Here is a 19259-nt window from a genome sequence, read left to right on the forward strand (position 1 = left end):
GCAGTACTCCTTCCTAAGCAGTCATTTCCCATTTTGTATGTGTGCAATTGGTTGCTCTTTCCTAAGTAGAGTACTTTGCATTTGTCCTTATTGAATTTCATCCTATTTACTTCAGACCGTTTCTCCAGTTTGCCCAGATCATTCTGAATTTTAATCCGATCCTCCAAATCGCTTGCAACCACTTCCAGCTTGACATTGTCCACAAACTTTATACATGTACTCTCTATGCCATTTTCTAATCATTGATGAAGATATTGAACAGAACCAGACCCAGAACTGATCCCTGCAGGACCCCATTCATTATGCCTTTCCATCATGACTGCGTACCACTAATAACTACTCTCTGGGAACAAGAGTTCGGCCCTAGTAGCTTCTAGATCTCAGCAAGGGTGAGGCATGGACTCAGGCCTAAGATTTAAAGACAAAAACTCCCCTCCCAATTCCGCTTTGACACATACAGGGACAATACCTACTTCACAGGAGCATTCAGAGGGTTGGTTGCAAGGGACAGTGAAAGTAGAAAAGCTATTAATGCAATAGCCCTGAAAGATTTTTTTTTTTAAAGGATATTAGCAGATGCAGATACTAGCATGGAAGACAATGGGATGGAGCAAGAATGCATCAGGACTGATCGCTGAGGTTCAAACTAGAAGCAACTTTCAACAGTGCAGAATTATTTATAATCTTGCAACACTAGCTTCTGTGCTAAATCTGCACTGGATGCTAGTAGCATCCTTAATGAAAGGACGATACCAGGAGGGCTGGGGCCACTATGGACAGGCAGTGGAGTCTCATGCTAAGCTTTCAACCAACGTGGGAAGCTAAACTTTGGGGTATAGGAAGCAGCTTTGAGCACTACCTTTGAGTAACACACTTTAGCCCTACTCCTAAGAGCTGTCTGCTTAGCTCCTGAGATGATAAAGTGCTATAAAGCACAAAGTCCCTCAGTAAGAAATGGGTTTAGAATCTACCCCTTCTCCCTCAACACTGCAACAACGTGTCCATTGCTGTGAAGCGATTGAGTTGAATGCTGCAAGCTTTGCTGTTTGTATTGGCTCTGTCTCTACCCTGGCCAACAGAAGAGGAAAAGGAGAGGTGAAGGGACACAGCATGTGATTTGGACAGAGGTTTTTTATTGGATTTAAAAAAAAAAAACTGCAAAAACACTGACAAGGTCCATAAATACAGGCAAGTACATCTCTTGGTCAGCCTTCGCCCTCCCACCAACCCAGCACAGCTTCACACCACAGGATGTTGGCATGGTGACAGAAGGGATGACCACCCATTGCTGCATGCATATCAGACTCCCACACTAAACACACGAACAGGACTGGGGGGCACTGACTGAATGTCAGGCAGAGGCTGGCCAAACACTCCCCGGCTGGAAAGAGAGCACAAGTTCATTCCTCAACACCAAAGAAAGAAACTGCACTTACACAGCCGACTTGTCCCCAGTTCATCCCCTACAGCTAGGGTAACTTCACATTGGACTCTGCATCCATACCAAATAGCATGAGAACATTGCCCTTGGGTCTACTAGTGTCTAGAACTGGCTGCCGATGGCTTTTGATCAAAGGGGGATGGGGGGATAATGCAGAGGAGGATTTAAAAATAAAAAAATCACAGCAACAGTTCCATCATCACCCATGAGGCTCAGTCACCAGGTTAAAGTGGCAATAAATGGAGAAAAGCCAGAGCAAGGGAAGCATGCAATTGAGTTAGTGTTGTGGGATGAGAACTCAAGACATTTTATAACAGATCTATGGCCAGCACACACTGTAAACATGGGAGGAGCAACATGATTCCTGCATCCTCCATTGTTCTAGGTGTGGTCTATCTGACACAGCAACAAAGAGTGTTTGGTTTTGTGTAGCAATCCCCTCATAGCTGAATACATGTTGGTCCAGCGCTCTTCAGTGCTCTGTTACTAGGCTGCTAGTCAGCCTGGCACCAAGGGAACCACTTACAGGATTTGAAACAACACACTTGGAATCTAAAAAGATGCTGTCATGTCATGTCAGCATCTCTTGTTATTTCCCCAGGAGACCTCCATTCAGAGTAGCTGTAACACAGGGTCACAGCAGTGCTCTGAGAAAGTCTTTGGCATAGGGTCACATGATTAGGACTTAAAAGGGTTATTTTAGTTACCCAGGAGACCAAACACTGCAGTCATTACTCATTCCTTTTTGTCAGAGGAAAAGCCAAGTAAGGACTTCAACACGGGACCTGTTTTGTTTTACACAACAGGGGCTTGCTTCAGAGGTGCTGAGCCCCAACTCCCACTCAAGCCATTAGCTGGGGGAACTCTGCATCATAGGGGCAGAGGGAGAGAGAAGAGAGTAACAGGCTGCCACACTTACAACCCTGTTTCTTTAAACAATGGCAAAGCCCAGGAGTTAGTGGGTTATTCACTCCTAACATGTAGGAACAGCACCAACCCAGTGAAGGTTACCGGAGACTGAATTCGCTAGTCCATCTGCCCCGGCTGGCCTACCAGCACTACTTAGCTCCTGAAACTGGCCCACCTCCCTGGGAAGGAAAAGCAAGAGCAGTGCTTGGAATCTGTTCTTTACAGAGATGTGGCAGGAATGTATCCTCCCTTTGTACAGTACCACTACCCCTTTATCAGGCCCCAGAGAACTCCCCCGCAACAGGCCCTGCTCCGGCTGTTCACAGGGTTTGGTACCAGGCTGTTTTCTAATGTGACAAAGTTCATATTGCTTAGAGACAATGACAGCTTTTATTACTCAAATCCTCCAGCTGCACCAGAAAAGCTGCAAACAAGCATGAGCTCAGAGGGGAACTGTACGTCTTTAATGAGGCACAATTGAAAAAGCAAAACGGGGGGAGAGAGGAGAAGAGTTCCAGAGTCTGCGTTTGTCCCAGAACAGGGGCACCTGTTTCAGGCAGCACAGTGAAGCTGTCAGTTACCGCAGGGGAACCGAAGCCTGGCATTTTCATTGTCCAGGGAAGAACTACTGACCTGTGATTATAAAATACCAGACTTCTATTTAAGCCTGTGCAGACACGCTTCAGAGGCTCAGTTGGTTGGTAAAGCTTTGCTTTGCTGTTCGCTTTTAAACGCTTACACAAAACTGCTCCAAACATCTCACCCATCAGGGCTGCAAATGAGGCGTGGAAGTTGGGAAGAGATCCTGTTTTATTGACTGTTGGTTTTCTCCTGACAAGCAGGAGGACCAAGCAAAGGAAGTTAGCAGCAACAGGAGGGAGGGTAAAATGTAGCTGAAGCTGTTTGAGGTAAAATAATGTTTCAACCACACTTATTTTACTATGCAGGAACACTGTTTCTCTGCAGGATGCAGCTCGGTTTGCAGTACTTCAAGTCCTTTTTTTTTTTTTAACCCACAAAAAAGAGACTGTATTTTTCCTCCAAAGATCAAAATAACTAGCCTAAAGACATTCATGTGGGACAGAAGTGCAGTGTCCAGAAGGATTTTTTTGTAATACGAAAATCAGATACTGCCGTATTTTTTCTGCCCAAGAATCCCCTTTGCTCAAACTGCAGAATTTATTAAGCAGGTTAAATGGCTCATCTTAACCCTTTCCCCTCACATACAAGTACTATTTTTATGGTTGGAAACCGCCCCAGCAAGACTGGGTATTTCTAGTCACATTTCAAGCTCACTGGAAAGTACAGTGCTAATAGAGAATACAAGTCTCCGATTTCAGCAACTCAGCTGAGACTACTGTTATCAAGTGGAGAATCATTGTTGCTCCACTCTATTTTGAGGAATCAGAAGGAGATGCAGGGAGGCCATCAAAGCATTAACAGATCAGACTATAGGTCTACGATGGAGAGGATGAAATGGGCTCATTACTCAGGGCTTGGTCCTTGATGTTCTTAGCATGATCCAACTCCCACGGAAGTCACTGGGAGAGGGGGATGTGCAGCTGTAGCCCCAGGTGCTAGTGTAGAAGAGGTAGGTGAACATGCCGCCAAGTTTCAAGGTGCAGTAGGGACCTATATTCTAGCTTCACCAAAACGCTACATACCACATGCAGTCTGGTCGCATTGACCATATTGCGCTGAGCGATCTGCAGTAGAAGTAAGAATCTGCAGTAGTGAAAGTAGATTACAAAGACTGCCAGAGGCAGGGGTGGACTTGGGTTGTCTTCAGTGCTGCTTTAAGTCAGGAACGGCATCAGCAAGGCAAATCACATCACGGACAGGCTTAGGAAGGCCAGTGTAAAGCAGAGCCCATGAGGCCATGTGAGCTGACAAGAACGTCTAGAGCAGGAGCATGCGTGTCTATAGATCCACTATATTCCTCTTAATGCTGCCTTTGGAATTGCTGGAGGAGTGGAAGAGCGCTCAGGCTAAGACGCGCCAGGGACTCGGGAAGAAAGAGCCAGCGCTTGTGCTGTGTTGCCCTTCGAACATGATGCTCTTGGCCAAAAACAGGAGAGCCTAAGGCTTGGTGTAGATGTGAGATCTTTGCAAGAGAAGATGGGAGCCGCCAGAATTAGGCCAAAGGGAAAGTCTCAGGTGGATGGAAGCTGAATGGAAGCATCAAGCTGGGCCTCCAGAGAGCGTTCTGGAAGTGGGGTTAGGAGAAGAGCTTCAGACATCTTGGTGAGCTCTCACGCACTGCAGCCTTGGTCACTGAAAAGGGACTGGAAGCCCAGGAACTGAGCGCTCACCAGCTCGACATCTTAGGCATTATTACTACAAACAGCCACCTGCACACACAACCTGCATAGCTAGATACCGATGGGCTTATCTGGCTATTGGTCCCCAACATCCAGCTCCATTGGGAGCTCTCAGTTCAGACAGCAGCATACAGCTATGCCAGTGGATGGAAGCGTCAGCTGCTGTCGCTCAGCCTAGTACCCGGAGAGAGGACAGAAAGTGAAATGAAATGCTGTTGCGTGCCCTCCACACACAAACCCATACTTTCTGCCCACGGGGATCGTCCTCCGAAGACTGACAAGACTAGAACAAACCTGGGAGACTGCGAGGCCAACATGCTGGCCATCAAGTGACGCTAGCACCATCCCACCTGGGTATAAGGAGAAACCACATAGGAGGTCTTAAGCAGGTCTCTGCATGGGTATCATCAGCCATCCAGCAGGCTCAGAAGACATCTAGCTTCTCCTTGCAGCCGAGGGCATCCTGCTAAACTGCACTGAAGGGGGCCTGAGACAGCATGGTTAACAACGTTAAAAGCACAGAGCAAACGAACAGGGTTTGAATTACAAGGCACTGAAAGACGTTTACATTTGAAAAGCTGCCACATCCCTTATTTCGCTGAGGCCATGAAAGGAAGAAGCTAAATTATGGTAAAATACTGACCCAAAATGATAGGGCAGGGGAATCTGCAAAAGAAACTTAGGGAACCTTACGACACAACAGATATTATTAGGTAGTTACTGAGCAGTGGAGCTGGGAGCACAAAGTAGCCGCAGAGACTCATCAGCCTTCAGATCCATCTTGTGGGGTTTGCTATTGGGATTTACTGAACACTACTGCAACCTCTTAAAAGAAAAGCAAACCTCTAAAATTGGCTTTAGACATTGGAGGGGGAGAGTCATTTGGAAAAACTACTAAAAAAGGCACTTAACAAAAATGGTCTTCAAAATATAATTGTTTTGTTCAAACCCAACGTCTCAGCCTAGTTCAGCTGCTCCACATTTGATGGCCAGTTCTGTACATTCTCTCGAGCTGGTTTCACAGTGACATGGAGCACGAAGACACAGACACCCAGGAAATCGACATTTCTTCCTTTCCCACTTTTGTAGAAAGGCGAACAGCATTCACAGCAAGGCAAGAGACAACACTGTGAAAAAATGAGCTGTTAATTTTGCAGCTCCCCAGAAGCAACTGTCCACAGAAGTTAAAAAAAAAAAAAAGCCACACACAAAAGGAATAAAACAAAGCATTGGACAGGCAATTCAGAAAAAATTCCAATGCCTGAGAGAACAAACAGGCTGCCAAGTTATGCTTAGGTAACTAATGTTGAGTTGGCACAGATGGACTAGACCCTGAATACAGAGGGGCATGACATACTTAAGGTTAAAGACAGCTTTAAAATCGCTATAGTAAGTTTCCTCAGTTCGCTTTTTCAGAGTGCAACATGGGCAGAAAGGGGAAGGTGCAGCATAACACACTGCCCCTTCCCACCACCTGTTTAGAGAAAACTACACAGTAGTCCATAAGCGGCGATTTTTAACCACCCTTCCAGGCAGACGTTTCAATATGAAAAAGGTGAGGAACAATTACACTGTTGCTTAAAACCACGCCACCCTGCACCGAAATTTTAAACTACGCTGGCGATCTTCGTTTGCTGCTCCCACGTGCCAGCCATCTCCCAGAACTCAAAGACGATGATCACATGCCCACAACACACATGCAAATCTTCAGGCAGCGAATGCTATATAGAGGCAGAGCCAATTCGGGCATTCAGAGGATGGATGCTGCTGTGAGCAAAGGGGAATTGGACTGTTCATTCAGCATGTGGTTGAATTGGTGCAGTTAGCGTCTCCTACTCAGTTAAATGCATCTTTAGAAACAATAAGTTAAACACCATGTGTAAGCAGGAGCTGCCACAATTTCTAAGCCCCTTCCCTGCATTTATTAGGCTACAGGCATGTGCTAACAGCAGGTTGGTGGCTGTACGTTATGAACGAGATCTGAACAGCATCTTCGTTCCTGAAGTGTTTAGAGAGATCCATAAATAAAAAGCTGATTTCCATAAACACCAAATAAACATTCACAGAAAGGCATCCGACGTATTTGCTGAGTAAGGCGCTGAGAGCAGGGTCCTCCCGTCTCCTTAGCAGCGGCATCCATAAAGGGCGGGGGTGTCTCTTTAGTGTTTCTAGGGCAGAGTGAGAACAGCGAGGAGTTCTCATTTCAGTCGCTCAATGAGTCCCTGTGTGAGGCCAAGGTGCAAAAGCTGCGATCTGGAGAGAGTTGCTAGATGAGGGAAAAATCCCAACAGCTTCTCCCATGACAGTTCCAGAAGGCTGGGGACTACTAGCCACATCTTAAATAAGGAGCCAGTCCGTTTGTTTTCGTGGATGTTGACCACCCCTCCATGGACGTACATGCAGCCAGCCTGGGTGGAAACAGGACAAGAGGGAAGTTACTCATGTTCACACACACAGCTAAGCTCACTACTCACTGCGTGTGGGGCTACGCTTCTGAAGCTCATGTGCTTTTCAGAAGAACCCTGCCATCCACATCTGGAGAGAACCAAGCATTTGGACAAGCAGCAATGGGCTTACTCTGCCGCAAGGGAGATTTAGGAAAAACTTGTCGACTCTCAGGGTAGTTAAGCACTGGAGGTTGTGGGATTCCCATCATTGGAGGTTTTTAAGAACAGGTTGGACAAAAACCTGTCAGGGATGGTCTAGGCATAGTTGGTCCCGCCTCAGTGTGAGAGGATGGACTAGCTGACTTCTTGCGGGCTGCTCCAGCCCTACATTTCTATTTGATCTTTAGAACCAAGGACAGGTTTCAGAGTAAACAGCCGTGTTAGTCTGTATTCGTAAAAAGAAAAAAGAAAAGGAGTACTTGTGGCACCTTAGAGACTAACCAGTTTATTTGAGCATGAGCTTTCGTGAGCTACAGCTCACTTCATCGGATGCATAGCATATCGTGGAAACTGCAGAAGACATTATATACACACAGAGACCATGAAACAAAACTTCCTCCCACCCCACTGTCCTGCTGCTAACAGCTTATCTAAAGTGATCATCAAGGAAGGCCATTTCCGGAAATGGCCTTCCTTGATGATCACTTTAGATAAGCTGTTAGCAGCAGGACAGTGGGGTGGGAGGAAGTTTTGTTTCATGGTCTCTGTGTGTATATAATGTCTTCTGCAGTTTCCACGATATGCTATGCATCCGATGAAGTGAGCTGTAGCTCACGAAAGCTCATGCTCAAATAAACTGGTTAGTCTCTAAGGTGCCACAAGTACTCCTTTTCTTTTTTCTTAGAACCAAGGAGTCATTCTGATTTCAAGAAAAGGTCTGTGCTGTGCTACTGATGAGCCAGCAGAGGGAGCACAACTTACGTTCTAGGGATGGTATGGACACCAATGTTGCTGATCTCAAAAGGCGATAAGAAAAGGAGTACTTGTGGCACCTTAGAGACTAACCAATTTATTTGAGCATAAGCTTTCATGAGCTACAGTTCACTTCATCGGATGCATACTCATATGCATACTCACATGCATATCGGATGCATACTCATATGCATCCGATGAAATGAACTGTAGCTCATGAAAGCTTATGCTCAAATAAATTGGTTAGTCTCTAAGGTGCCACAAGTCCTCCTTTTCTTTTTGCGAATACAGACTAACACGGTTGTTACTCTGAAACCTGTCAAAAGGCGATGTAATTTTGAGGGCCATTAGAAGAAAGAGCTTGTCAGACTATGTCTAGGGGAACCTATTCCTGCAACCATTATTCCCAAATGTCCCACTAAAGTCATGCAGATTTATGTCTAAGGGATAATGACCAGGCCTACAGAGCATAGGACAAAGGTAAGCTTAGAGAGGCAAGGTGGGTGAGGTAATATCTTTGATTGGACCAACCTCTACTGGTGAGAGAGACAAGCTAGAAAGGTAACACCTGTAAGAGAATCTTACAAATACGATAACGTATTAATATCACCAGAAGTCCTGAGAGTGTCCCTTTAAGACTGTGTCAGTGAGTCATTTAAAGGATACCAAATCATCCTTATGCAATAGCTAGTTAGAAACGGATCCTACAGCTGATCCATGATTTCTAATTCCTGTCCAGCAGGTTTGGAGGTTGCTTTCCGATGCTCGCCCACTTAACGCAGCGAAAGTCCTCTCAAGACACTTATACACCTGCTCACCTTCAACTCCCTGCAGGCCCTCAGGGGGCCAAAGGCCACAGCAGTAGGTTGGTTTGCATAGAGCGGGCAACTGATGTTCAGAGAAGAATCATTACTTTGGGCTAACGCAGTCTGACAGCTTCGCTGCTTTCTGGAAGCACAGCATGCGGTGTGCCGTGGCAGCCAGAGAGCACCCCGCTGGGTACGCGGTCAGAGTGACAGGGAGTTCCTCTTCTAAAGGCCGGAACTCATCTCTGGCCCTGTATGCTGGATTTTGTTTAAGCCCACTGAATATGTTCCTCTTTACTGATGCCAGTGGCTCCATGCCATACATTGTAAAGCTAGACTCCTGTCAAGGCTAGAGCCTGGCTGCGGACTGACTTGACTGCAGTCTAGAAGTACCTACGTGGGAAACGCATATTGGATAGCGGGCACGTCAATCGAGCGGAGAAAGGCCTGACATGAGCCAATGGCTGGAAGATGAAGCTAGACCAATTCAGAGTGGAAATAAAGGTGTACATTTTTAACAGTGAGGATAACTAACCACTGGAACAATTTACCAGGCGTCGTGGTGGATTCTCCATCACTGGCTATTTTTAAATCAAGACGGGATATTTTTCTAAAAGCTCTGCTCTAGGAGTTTTATTGGGAACGTTCTCTGGCCTGCGTTATACAGGAAGTCAGACTAGATGATCACAATGGTCCCTTCTGGCCTTGGCATCTATATTCCAGACCCACACAAGTGTCCGAACAGGTAAGTGCATGAATTAAGCTGTATCTAACAAGGCACATGGGGAAAGACAGACTACAGCCACTTACTGGTGTGACAGCAGCACAGTGAAAATAAACTGGTTCAGGCATGACAGCTGGGAGTTTCACCCACTGGAAAGTTTGAAGATTTAGCTTCCAGATGTCTCCCAATATCACTTCTCCGTTATATCCCCCACAGACAAACACATCTATAGAAAAGGGACAACAACCACACAATGCTTAGAGACCAATCTAGCATGATGATCAGCCACGGCCAATTCATTTAAGAGTTACAGCACACACACTAACTGAAATCAGCAACCTGTCCTCTAGAACAGCTCCAGAAAGAATGTCCACTTTACAATCAACGTGAGCTCTGAAGACCTTCTCAGAACTATCACGGTAGGGACCAGAGCTAACAGAGATTGTATGGACACCTCCCCTGCCATTCACTTATGCACATTTCACCTCCCACCCCATTTGCGCCCACAACAGCCAGATGGCAATTACAGCAGTTGCTTACGTGGTGAGGTACAAGATAGAATCGCCCCTGCCTGAGAAGCGAGTGCAGCGCCCATGCTCAAGGGTTGCTGCTTTAAAAAAAAAAAAAAAGTCTTAAAATCAACCTGAGACTAGGTTAATTGTGGTGTGGTTTGATTAGGCTCCCATTTCTTTTAACATGTAAGCCTCAGTTGAAAGACTTGGAAGTCGAGGGTCACTATTTTGACTTTAATTTCTTCAGAAGTTGCACGTGAGTAATTACTTAACCAGCTTGCATGGCTGCTGCTGCTGAACTAGAAGTGCAGAAGCGTTACATGGACAGCTGGGGCTACAGAGAGGATCTCAACTTTGTCAGAGGCAATTCACAAGGCGGATCATGGCTGTAGGCCAACACTCATCATGGAGTGAGTATGGATCTCATATGCTTGCCCTCCCCCCTCTCTCCAAGGCTACATTGCAAACTGTGCAATGGAGCAAAGTAAGATTTCTAGTGAGATCACCTGGAGGGGGTGGAGAGAAGAGAGCAGAAACCTCCACCACCACAGGCCAAGAAAGCTCAATGCGTTTTCTTTGCAAGCTTATATAATGGCCTCTCATTTGTTACTGCATGAGCGGTTCCAGGCTCAACTCTGATACTGTCTTTTAATCTAATCTGCACACAGCTTTATAGGCCATCACGAAAAGGCCCCTGTGCCTGATAAACCCCAAAATTATTCTACCTCTAAAGAACTCCATTTCAAAGTTTGACTCTGCCTCTTGTCTTGGGGCAGAGAGGTTAAGGACAGATCGGAGGAAGGGCTCTCATTGGTAAGTGTGGATCATGTTATCAGCTACGTTGTAAAGTGCTGTATATTGAGGCTGTAATACACTCAAAGACAAATCACCACCTAAAACGGTAGTTTATATGCTGCATATAATTATAGCTCTGGACTCTTCAGAATCATATTTGTAATAAATAAAGTATGTTATATTCCAGAAATTAAAATGACCGGGAGTAGTAAGAGACACTCCTTAAGCTCCATCCAGCTGGCTCCACTGAGCACAAGGAGTAACTAAACTCTCTCGTGAACATGTGTATTATCGCCTCCTGCTGGTGGCACTTCACTGACACTGAAAGTTAAGGTTTTTGATAAACTGTAGAGTCTCTGGTGCTGGTCCCACAAGGTGCTGTGTCCTCAGTCCCACAGAAGATGGCAAGTATTTTGCTGGATTGGGCCCTTTATTACACCCCCGCCCCCCGGAATGTTGCTTTTTTTGGGGGTCTCCTGTAGAATCTGAGACAGCATTTCCCATATTACAGTGACCAGACCATCCCATTTCTTACCACTGCTGGGGCAAGTTCTCTTTAAGTGTACATGAGGCATCGAAACAGATCAATTGCTATTCTTACCATTTTTTATTTGTACACAACTGTGGCATCTTCTGGCTGCCGGGAAACCTGCAAAAAGAGCATGGTCATGAATATCAAACTGAGAAATCTAAATGCCACTGAACAGCTCAGTGCTGGGTCATACAGATATAAGCCAGTTCCTTTATTTGGGGGAGAAAAAAAAAATCTGATTTTTTAAGATCCCCACTACATGGCTGCCACATTCATGATCTCCAAATTCTCCACTTTTCAGGTTTCAGCAATAGGCCACAAGGGCCAACGTGGTTAATGTGAGTCTAATCCACTTTCCAGGGGCAGGGGAGAACATCTCACAGCCCCCCACCTCGAGCTCTGATCTCTGGATCGCTATAAGAGGACAGGAGTCAGAGCTCTGTAAGCTAGGATGATCCCTACTGCTAAAGTGGGGGGGTGACTTTTCTGGGAGGAGCGGGAAAATGACAAGCCAGGCTGGCTCCGTCTCCGGGGAGGGGTTGACCATTACAACTCTACCAGTTTGCGACAAGGTTAAAACTGCTAAAAAGACTTCAGACCACTTCGTTCCAACTGCTGGAGTAATGAAGTGAGTGGAGTTAGGTACAGCAGACCCGTTTGTACAAGGCCGCGTTACAAAAGGCTTTGAATTTCTGAGTGCCATCTGCTACTAGGAGGCAATCTTCCCTGCCATCCATTTTACATAAAAGAGTAAGAGGTCTGCAATCCCAGACTTACCTATTTTCTCATGAGGTCTCGTTGCAATTTCTTCCCAGGTGTTTGTTTCAAGGTTGTACGCATGGATCTTAAGGAGGACAAAGGTGACACATTAGCTCATATGGTGCTGTCAGGATAAAATTAATAGGGGGAGGCAGCTACCGGCACAAGACCCAGTCCTGGTCTGGTGCTAAGCACCCTTCAGTCCCACTGAACACGGACAGAAACAATTGAGGGTATGCAACACATTAAAGCATCTTCAGCTGCCATACGCAGTGTCAAGAGAAAAGGAGTACTTGTGGCACCTTAGAGACTAACCAATTTATTTGAGCATAAGCTTTCGTGAGCTACAGCTCACTTCATCGGATGCATACTGTGGAAAGTACAGAAGATGTTTTTATACACACAAGCCGTGAAAAAATGGGTGTTTATCACTACAAAAGGTTTTCTCTCCCCCTACCCCACTCTCCTACTGGTAATAGCTTACGTAAAGTGATCACTCTCCTTACAATGTGTATGATAATCAAGGTGGGCCATTTCCAGCATTTGATAAACACCCATTTTTTCATGGCTTGTGTGTATAAAAACATCTTCTGTACTTTCCACAGTATGCATCCAATGAAGTGAGCTGTAGCTCACGAAAGCTTATGCTCAAATAAATTGGTTAGTCTCTAAGGTGCCACAAGTACTCCTTTTCTTTTTGCGAATACAGACTGTTACTCTGAAAACAGTGCCAAGAATGGTTTACCTTTGCCAGCCACTCTAAATCATTTTCACCCTGGTTTTGACACAAAAAGATATCACAAAACAGTGCCCACAATAAAACCCAGGCAGAAAAGTATCTGTCAAACTTGTGTGTTGTGACTGTCTGTAATAGTTAAATCTAGTCTGGAGGGGGGCGGGGGAGGAAATCCTACAGTTGAAGGCAAGAAGTGCAGAGTTTAACATCATTTCCCCCTCTCCCCCCTCCCAGCAGTAGTTAGTTGCATCAAGATATACTTATCTAGGAAGAAAGATACGAAGCACAAAGAACAGGGAGATGAGGACAAATCATTTGAACTGTGACAAAGAAAAAGTTTTTGAAAATGTAGCATCATTTAGAGTCCTCTCCCTGTCCATCAAGTGTCTTGGCATCTAAAACCTATTTGCTCCACAAAAAGAGGAAGTGAAGACAAAGTATTTACCATTAGAAACGGAGCACAAGTCGGGGGTGGAGTATAGGAGAGAGTCAGACACACACACCTGAATCCCAGTATCATTCCGTTGCTTTTAATGAATCAATGCCTCCTTATTTTGGCACAGATGGTACATCTGAAAAGATGCTCGAGCAGAACATCATTTCCCTTTAACCACATTAAGTTGATCCTTCTCAACAGAACTACAAGTTACTTTGGGAAATTGCTGTGGTTGTTGAGAATCTACCAAATGACTTCTTAATTTGGGATTCAACACAACAAATTGGTAGTACACGCATTCCTTCACAAGGCAACATTTTAATCACGCCGCCATTTATACTCTCGAGGGAATTCGTCACCAAAAAAAGAAAAATTCTGCAAATTTTATTGGTCAATAAATAAATGTGGAGGCTCCAACATGGCAGTGGGGAGCACAGGCGACAGGCTGCACAGAGGTGGGAGATCACCCTGCAGTCCCTCCGCCCCCCAGGACATGGACTTGGCAGTGAGGCTGCACCTGACCCTGACACAGTGCAAGTGCCGGGCCTGTTCTCGGGGCATCCCCCCGCAGTGATTTACGTCTCTGCTGGCTGCCTGAAACAATGCGCTTATGCTGCTGGGGAGGGGCGCATGACCGCTCTGGTGGCCTCCCTTTGCTTCCCCATCAGAATGTCATTTATCCGCAGGGAAGCAAAGAAATCTGCACAGGACATGAATTCTGCGCATGCATAGCTGCACCGAATTTCCCTAGGAGTACACTTATAACAGGCTCTTCTCCCTTCTTCTGGTTATCCCAGTTCTTATCACCTTCCCTAGTGTCAAACTAGGATGGCATGCTGGGGATGAAGAGAGAGTGCTGATTGTGCCCTGCTCTGTCTCAAACCCTCCACTGCCAAATGCCTAGGTCTTTTCATTTATTTATTTTGATCTCTTTACCTTATCCAAGGAATAAGCGGTCCAGGAAGTTCCACCTCCCAAGATATAAATCCTCTGCCCATCATGTGCAATTTCATGTCTGTACCTGAGGGTGCAAAGCCAGATCCATTTAGCATCACAAGAAGTTGATAACTCCCTTGCAGTCCAGCACTAAAAGCTATTCTAAACATGACTAGCTTGAGTGGCTTAGGCTGATACAGCCTACCTGTTGTCCTAAAGCAGTCTCCAGCGGCAGGAGTTTTACTTGGGTGCTTTGGGATCTTTCACAAGCAACCCAGACCGCAAACCCAAACCCTGAGAGAAGTAAGGTATTGTTGCAACTGTCCTGCATAAAACTAGCTTGATCTTCTTCTGATCTCTGACATCACATTACAGGATCAGAGGAGAGATGGGTCACATACAGCTTCCTTCCCTCCCCCACACTTCACCAACCAGCCAGCCCAGAGCACTGCAACTGTTCTTGTGTTGCACAGTCTAGTTTTAGTGTCAAGACTGAGGTGTTTGCCACATCCTGGGATCCATACACCAGAAGTGCAAGTCTTCAGACACACACGACTATTGCTAATAAACGTGTCCATTAGCTCTTTCAATTTCTTCCACCTCAGACAAGTTACAGTGTGTTCCCTAGTCAAAGCCCTCTTGAGATAATGCATTTGCCTTTAGAGCAGAGAGTAGTTTTTCGTATCAAGTCTACCATAAACTTCCTTTCAAAATACGCATCTTGGAACAAACGAAAGCTCGCAGGGAATATAAAACCGTCAGCGTCTCACCTCTCCTCTGGCATGTCACAGTGCATGTTGTTTGGTTTCAGTTGTATCCATTCCCTAGTGTTAAGGTCTAATTTATGTAGATCTGTGCTATAAATGTAACCAGTTGTTCCTCCAAAAACATATAGGGATCCATTAATGATAGCCATAGCCTGGAAGATAAGGAAAGAAAGAAAGGCAGGCCTATTAGAAGTGATGTGTTAGTTCAGTGAGTGAAGGAAGGGGAGATTTCCCGTTCTTCATGACCCATGTATACGCTAGAAAACTGGCCCTTTATCACTTACAAAACCACATTTCCAGAAGTGATGCAGCAGAAGAGGGGAAGAGGCAGCCAGGAGCTGCTCAACAGGGCCTAATGGAGTCAGTGTAGAGGTGGCCAGGTAGCTACTTCCCAGAAAATGGGGACAGGAGAAAAGCAGGTGGGGGTGGCTTCCACACAGGGAAATGAGTGCGCCTTCATGGAGAAAGACCCATATCAAAGCCCATAAACCAGCATGTCGCTTGCTCAGTACTGGTCAGTCAATGACGACATTCGCATGAACAGACCCAACAAAGGGAAGGCGAGAAGTTGGTTTAGAACAAGGCTTTTCATTTTAGTGTAACGCTGAGGCCCTCCAGACTGGTCCCTCAGCAGCAGTTAATCACCAATATACTGAGTCCTACCCAGAGGGGCCTACATTTTAAATAGGCAACCCCCTACTGCACTGGTTCTATCCTGAAGCACACTGTAGGGTGAGGTTATCGTATGCAGGCTTTATAGCAGGAGGGAGTTTGAAGGGGACTTGAAAGGAGAGGGGCACCTGGAGCATGGGGCTAAAGGAGTTCTGAGCCAATGGAGCAGCATGGGAGAAGGCAAAGATGAGCGATGGGGAGCATGAGACAGGATTCCTGGCAGAATGGTAAGAAATGAGAGTAGGCAAGTAATATGGAGCAGTGCCCTGAAGGGGAAGAAGAGTGTCACAGATCCACAAGATTGATGCTACGGCCCCAGCTTTGGAACAGTCTCTAGGCAGAACCCCTTCAGTGTGCTAGACCTCTAGGGGTCTCACGCTTGCTCCAGAGCTTCACCGCCTCCTCAGACTGGACAGCAGGGCCATCAGCAGCTCTGCTGCACAATGGGAGCTCCGTTTAGCGAGTCCAACTGAGGCAGACCCCTAAGGGAGACTTGCACAATCGTAGGGAGCAAAGAACCTCCTCCATCAGCATTTGCAGTGACACTAAGCTGGCACTGTAACACCGAAGAGTTTACTAGTTGATGAGAACATGGGGAGCACAGAAAAAAGCAAGTACAGCACAGTCCATCTGACCTCTTTCTCCCAGCTCAGGTGTGTGTCCCCAGAAGCCCTCAGCACCCAACCCTTAACCACCCCCTAGCGCCTTCCCAGTCCTTTGATCTCCACCTGGGCAAACACTGCCTGGCTTCCTGCAGAGAGGTGGGCCATCTAAGGTCGTTGATTGCTAGGTATCAAAGTCCTGATGATTGATTTGCCAGTCTTCTCAGATACTCCACTGATATGGGACCTAAGCTCCAGACAGCTAGAAGCCATTCCAACCTGTGTCTCTGAGCCTCTGCCTTCCCACCCCCAGGAAACCCTGCAGCGCATTGGGGAAACTGAGGCACACACCGGCTTCAGAAAAAATATTACAGAACATTCCCAGTGTCACACTGAGAAGCTTAAATTTGATATGAGAGGCAAAATGAAGTGGAAGGATTTAAAGAGGGAAAGTGACAGCCTGAATAGCAAGCAAGGCGTTGAGAACTGCTGAATTCTGAATGCACTAAAAAAAAAAAAAAAAGACGGATCAGTGCACTAGGGGCTGTTTGAATGTTCAAGTCCAACCACGGTTAACCTTGTGAGTCCATACAGGGCTGACCAACGACCAGAATGGTTAGCTTTTTATCACATACATATAGTTAGCACGTATCAGTGACAAGGATGAAAACCCTGGGCATGGAAAACAACACATGCAAGATAGCAGATGAGGCAGCCTTTACAATTCAAGAGTGTTTTAAATGTCCATCCATTTACAGCGTTGGGCAAAGGTGTGGTCAGAAGGAGGTGGCAGAAATGATCCCAGGCCGTAGCAGAGATGTGGACGCTTCTCTGGCACACAGGCAATATCTTGCAGCTCAGTGAGTGCCGAACTGGGGATGGTGAATATGCTTTACACATCCCTCACTTGGGGACAGTACCTAGATGCAAGTGGAGATGATATCTGCTCTGTGTGCGCATATGGGGATCGGTTGTGCTCATCCATACCAGGCTATTTAATCCAAGATTTATCACGAGTGGTACCACAAGAGTGGTTTACAAATAAGAATATTAGATGCATGAGAGAGAGATTTTTCTATCTGACATTGTGGTTTGCAAGCATAAAATCTTCTGAAGTTCCCACACCACAGAAACAGACAAAAAACAGCCACAGAAGCTCCCTTCCATTGGTCGACTTTGATGCATTAACACTGCATTGGCCAATCAAAACTTCCTTTAAAACTTCCAAGCGTCAATTCCTATTGCTCTACCACCGACGAGCCTCTGACCTTATACTTTTGATCTTTGACAAAGTCTAAGGGCTGGTCAGCACTGGGAACTTACATTGGCCTAGCTTTGTCGTTCGGGGGGGGGGGGGGGAGGGTAGAGGGGGTGGATTTTTTACACCTGAGAGACGTAACTATGCCAACCTAACCCCCGGTGTAGACAGCAGGGTCGACGAAAGAATTCTTCTGTCCACCTCACACCGTCTCCTCTTGGAGAGGAGAATTACTATTGCAACGGGAGAACCCCTCCTGTTGCTGTAGAGAGTGTCTACCCTGAAGCGCTGCAACTGTGCTGCTGTAGTGCTTTAAGTGTAGACACACCCTTCGAAGGACAACAGGCCTGGCCACAAGCAGAGGGGAGGGGGGGAGGCACTAGACAAAGAACCACTGAACGTCCAACGAACAGGCAGCTTCACACATGCATATCTTCTAAGCGAAGTGGGGCAGAGTTGCACCCCATCCACTTGGGGCATTAGAAGGCTATTTAATAAGGGTTGCCTTTGCACCCTAAGTTTCACTTGGTACCTGTCCATATATTCGATTGGGTTTCTTCCCTCGGCAGCTGAGCAGGGCCCATCGCTTGTACTTCACGTTGCAGACGTGGACGTCGTTCCCGTTGCTCTCCCCAAATGGGATCCCGGTGCCGCCAAATACCAACAGGTTGTTCCCATGCAACACAACTAGGAAAAAGGAGCACAGGTTTGGGTCACACGCCGCTCTGGGAGAATGGAAAGGGACTGCGCTATTATTGTCTCTGTTGAGAGGACGAAGAGCTAACGTTTCTTGGAGTGCTGCACAGGAGAAAGGTAAGGAGGCCCAGGCTAAGTGCCTGCATGCTATGGTGACGGGGCCTACATTTTCAAGGGCAGCTAGTGATTTGGGAGGTCAATTTTTGGATGCCTTAAGAGAGGGCTGATTTTCAGCAAGCGCTGGGCACTTGTCCTCTGAAAGTCAGGCCCTGTCAAGTTGTCTCAAGTGGGCACCCAGAATCATTACTCGTTTTAGATTTATGGCAGGCACTTTAAAAACGCTGATTAGGAAGCAGGTGGGTGAGGTGAAAGAGGGCAACAGTAACGGTGACCTGCCCACAGACACACAGCATGTCCATGGGAGAGTCAAAACAGAGCACAGCTCTCTCACTTCTCTCTTGTGCTCTAGTTACACCACGTTGTCTTTACACAGTTGGATCTGCACAGCACTAGGGCATTCCACTAGAACAGATTTCACATACAGCAACTGGATTCTTGTACTCACGTGACATGGATGCTAGTTCTCTAGGCATATAGCCTTCGGTGCCCATTTGGTGCCATGCGCCTGTTGCAAAATTATATCGCCAAAGTTCCCTGAAGAGAGGGTAGTCTTCATTCTCTGGACCGCCAGACTCATCGTAGTCCGGGTTGTACCCTCCGAACACGTACAGGTTGGCGTTATCTGCTACACAACGATGGCCGCTCCTTGCTGGTGGGGCTCGGTGGCCTGGAGCAGGAAGAAGTTATTTTTACTAAGCATATACAGAAGGGAGAAAGCAAGGTCAGCAAGGTTTGGGGAGCCAAGGAAGGAAGGAGCTAGGTTTGCATGTTTTGGGGGATCAAAGGCGGACGCTGCAGTGGATGAAATTTCAGCTTCCAACTGTAACAGCTAGAGTTAAATGGCAATTATTATTATTTTTTGTTTGCGTGCACGTGCT

The 19259-nt window shown here is 46.4% G+C and overlaps 1 protein-coding gene across 2 annotated transcripts in view; it reads right to left on the minus strand.

Annotated features, from left to right (window-relative positions):
- Positions 1 to 1138: 1138 nt before the first annotated feature.
- The window catches only part of KLHDC10 (kelch domain containing 10), a 35385-nt gene continuing 17264 nt past the window's right edge, over positions 1139 to 19259 (minus strand). Inside the window, exons 3-10 of one of the 2 annotated variants that reach the window (XM_074942726.1) lie at positions 18827 to 19048; positions 18098 to 18252; positions 15037 to 15185; positions 14267 to 14351; positions 12177 to 12243; positions 11469 to 11516; positions 9647 to 9786; positions 1139 to 7079 (exon numbers count right to left, since the gene is read on the minus strand). In XM_074942726.1, coding sequence (XP_074798827.1) covers positions 6870 to 7079; positions 9647 to 9786; positions 11469 to 11516; positions 12177 to 12243; positions 14267 to 14351; positions 15037 to 15185; positions 18098 to 18252; positions 18827 to 19048 — 1076 coding nt within the window. In that variant the 3' untranslated portion in view covers positions 1139 to 6869. The remainder of the gene's footprint in view (positions 7080 to 9646; positions 9787 to 11468; positions 11517 to 12176; positions 12244 to 14266; positions 14352 to 15036; positions 15186 to 18097; positions 18253 to 18826; positions 19049 to 19259) is intronic. The other variant, XM_074942725.1, reaches the window with a different exon arrangement.

This window comes from Natator depressus, chromosome 1 (genome assembly GCF_965152275.1).
Source record: "Natator depressus isolate rNatDep1 chromosome 1, rNatDep2.hap1, whole genome shotgun sequence".
Classification (NCBI taxonomy): domain Eukaryota; kingdom Metazoa; phylum Chordata; order Testudines; family Cheloniidae; genus Natator; species Natator depressus.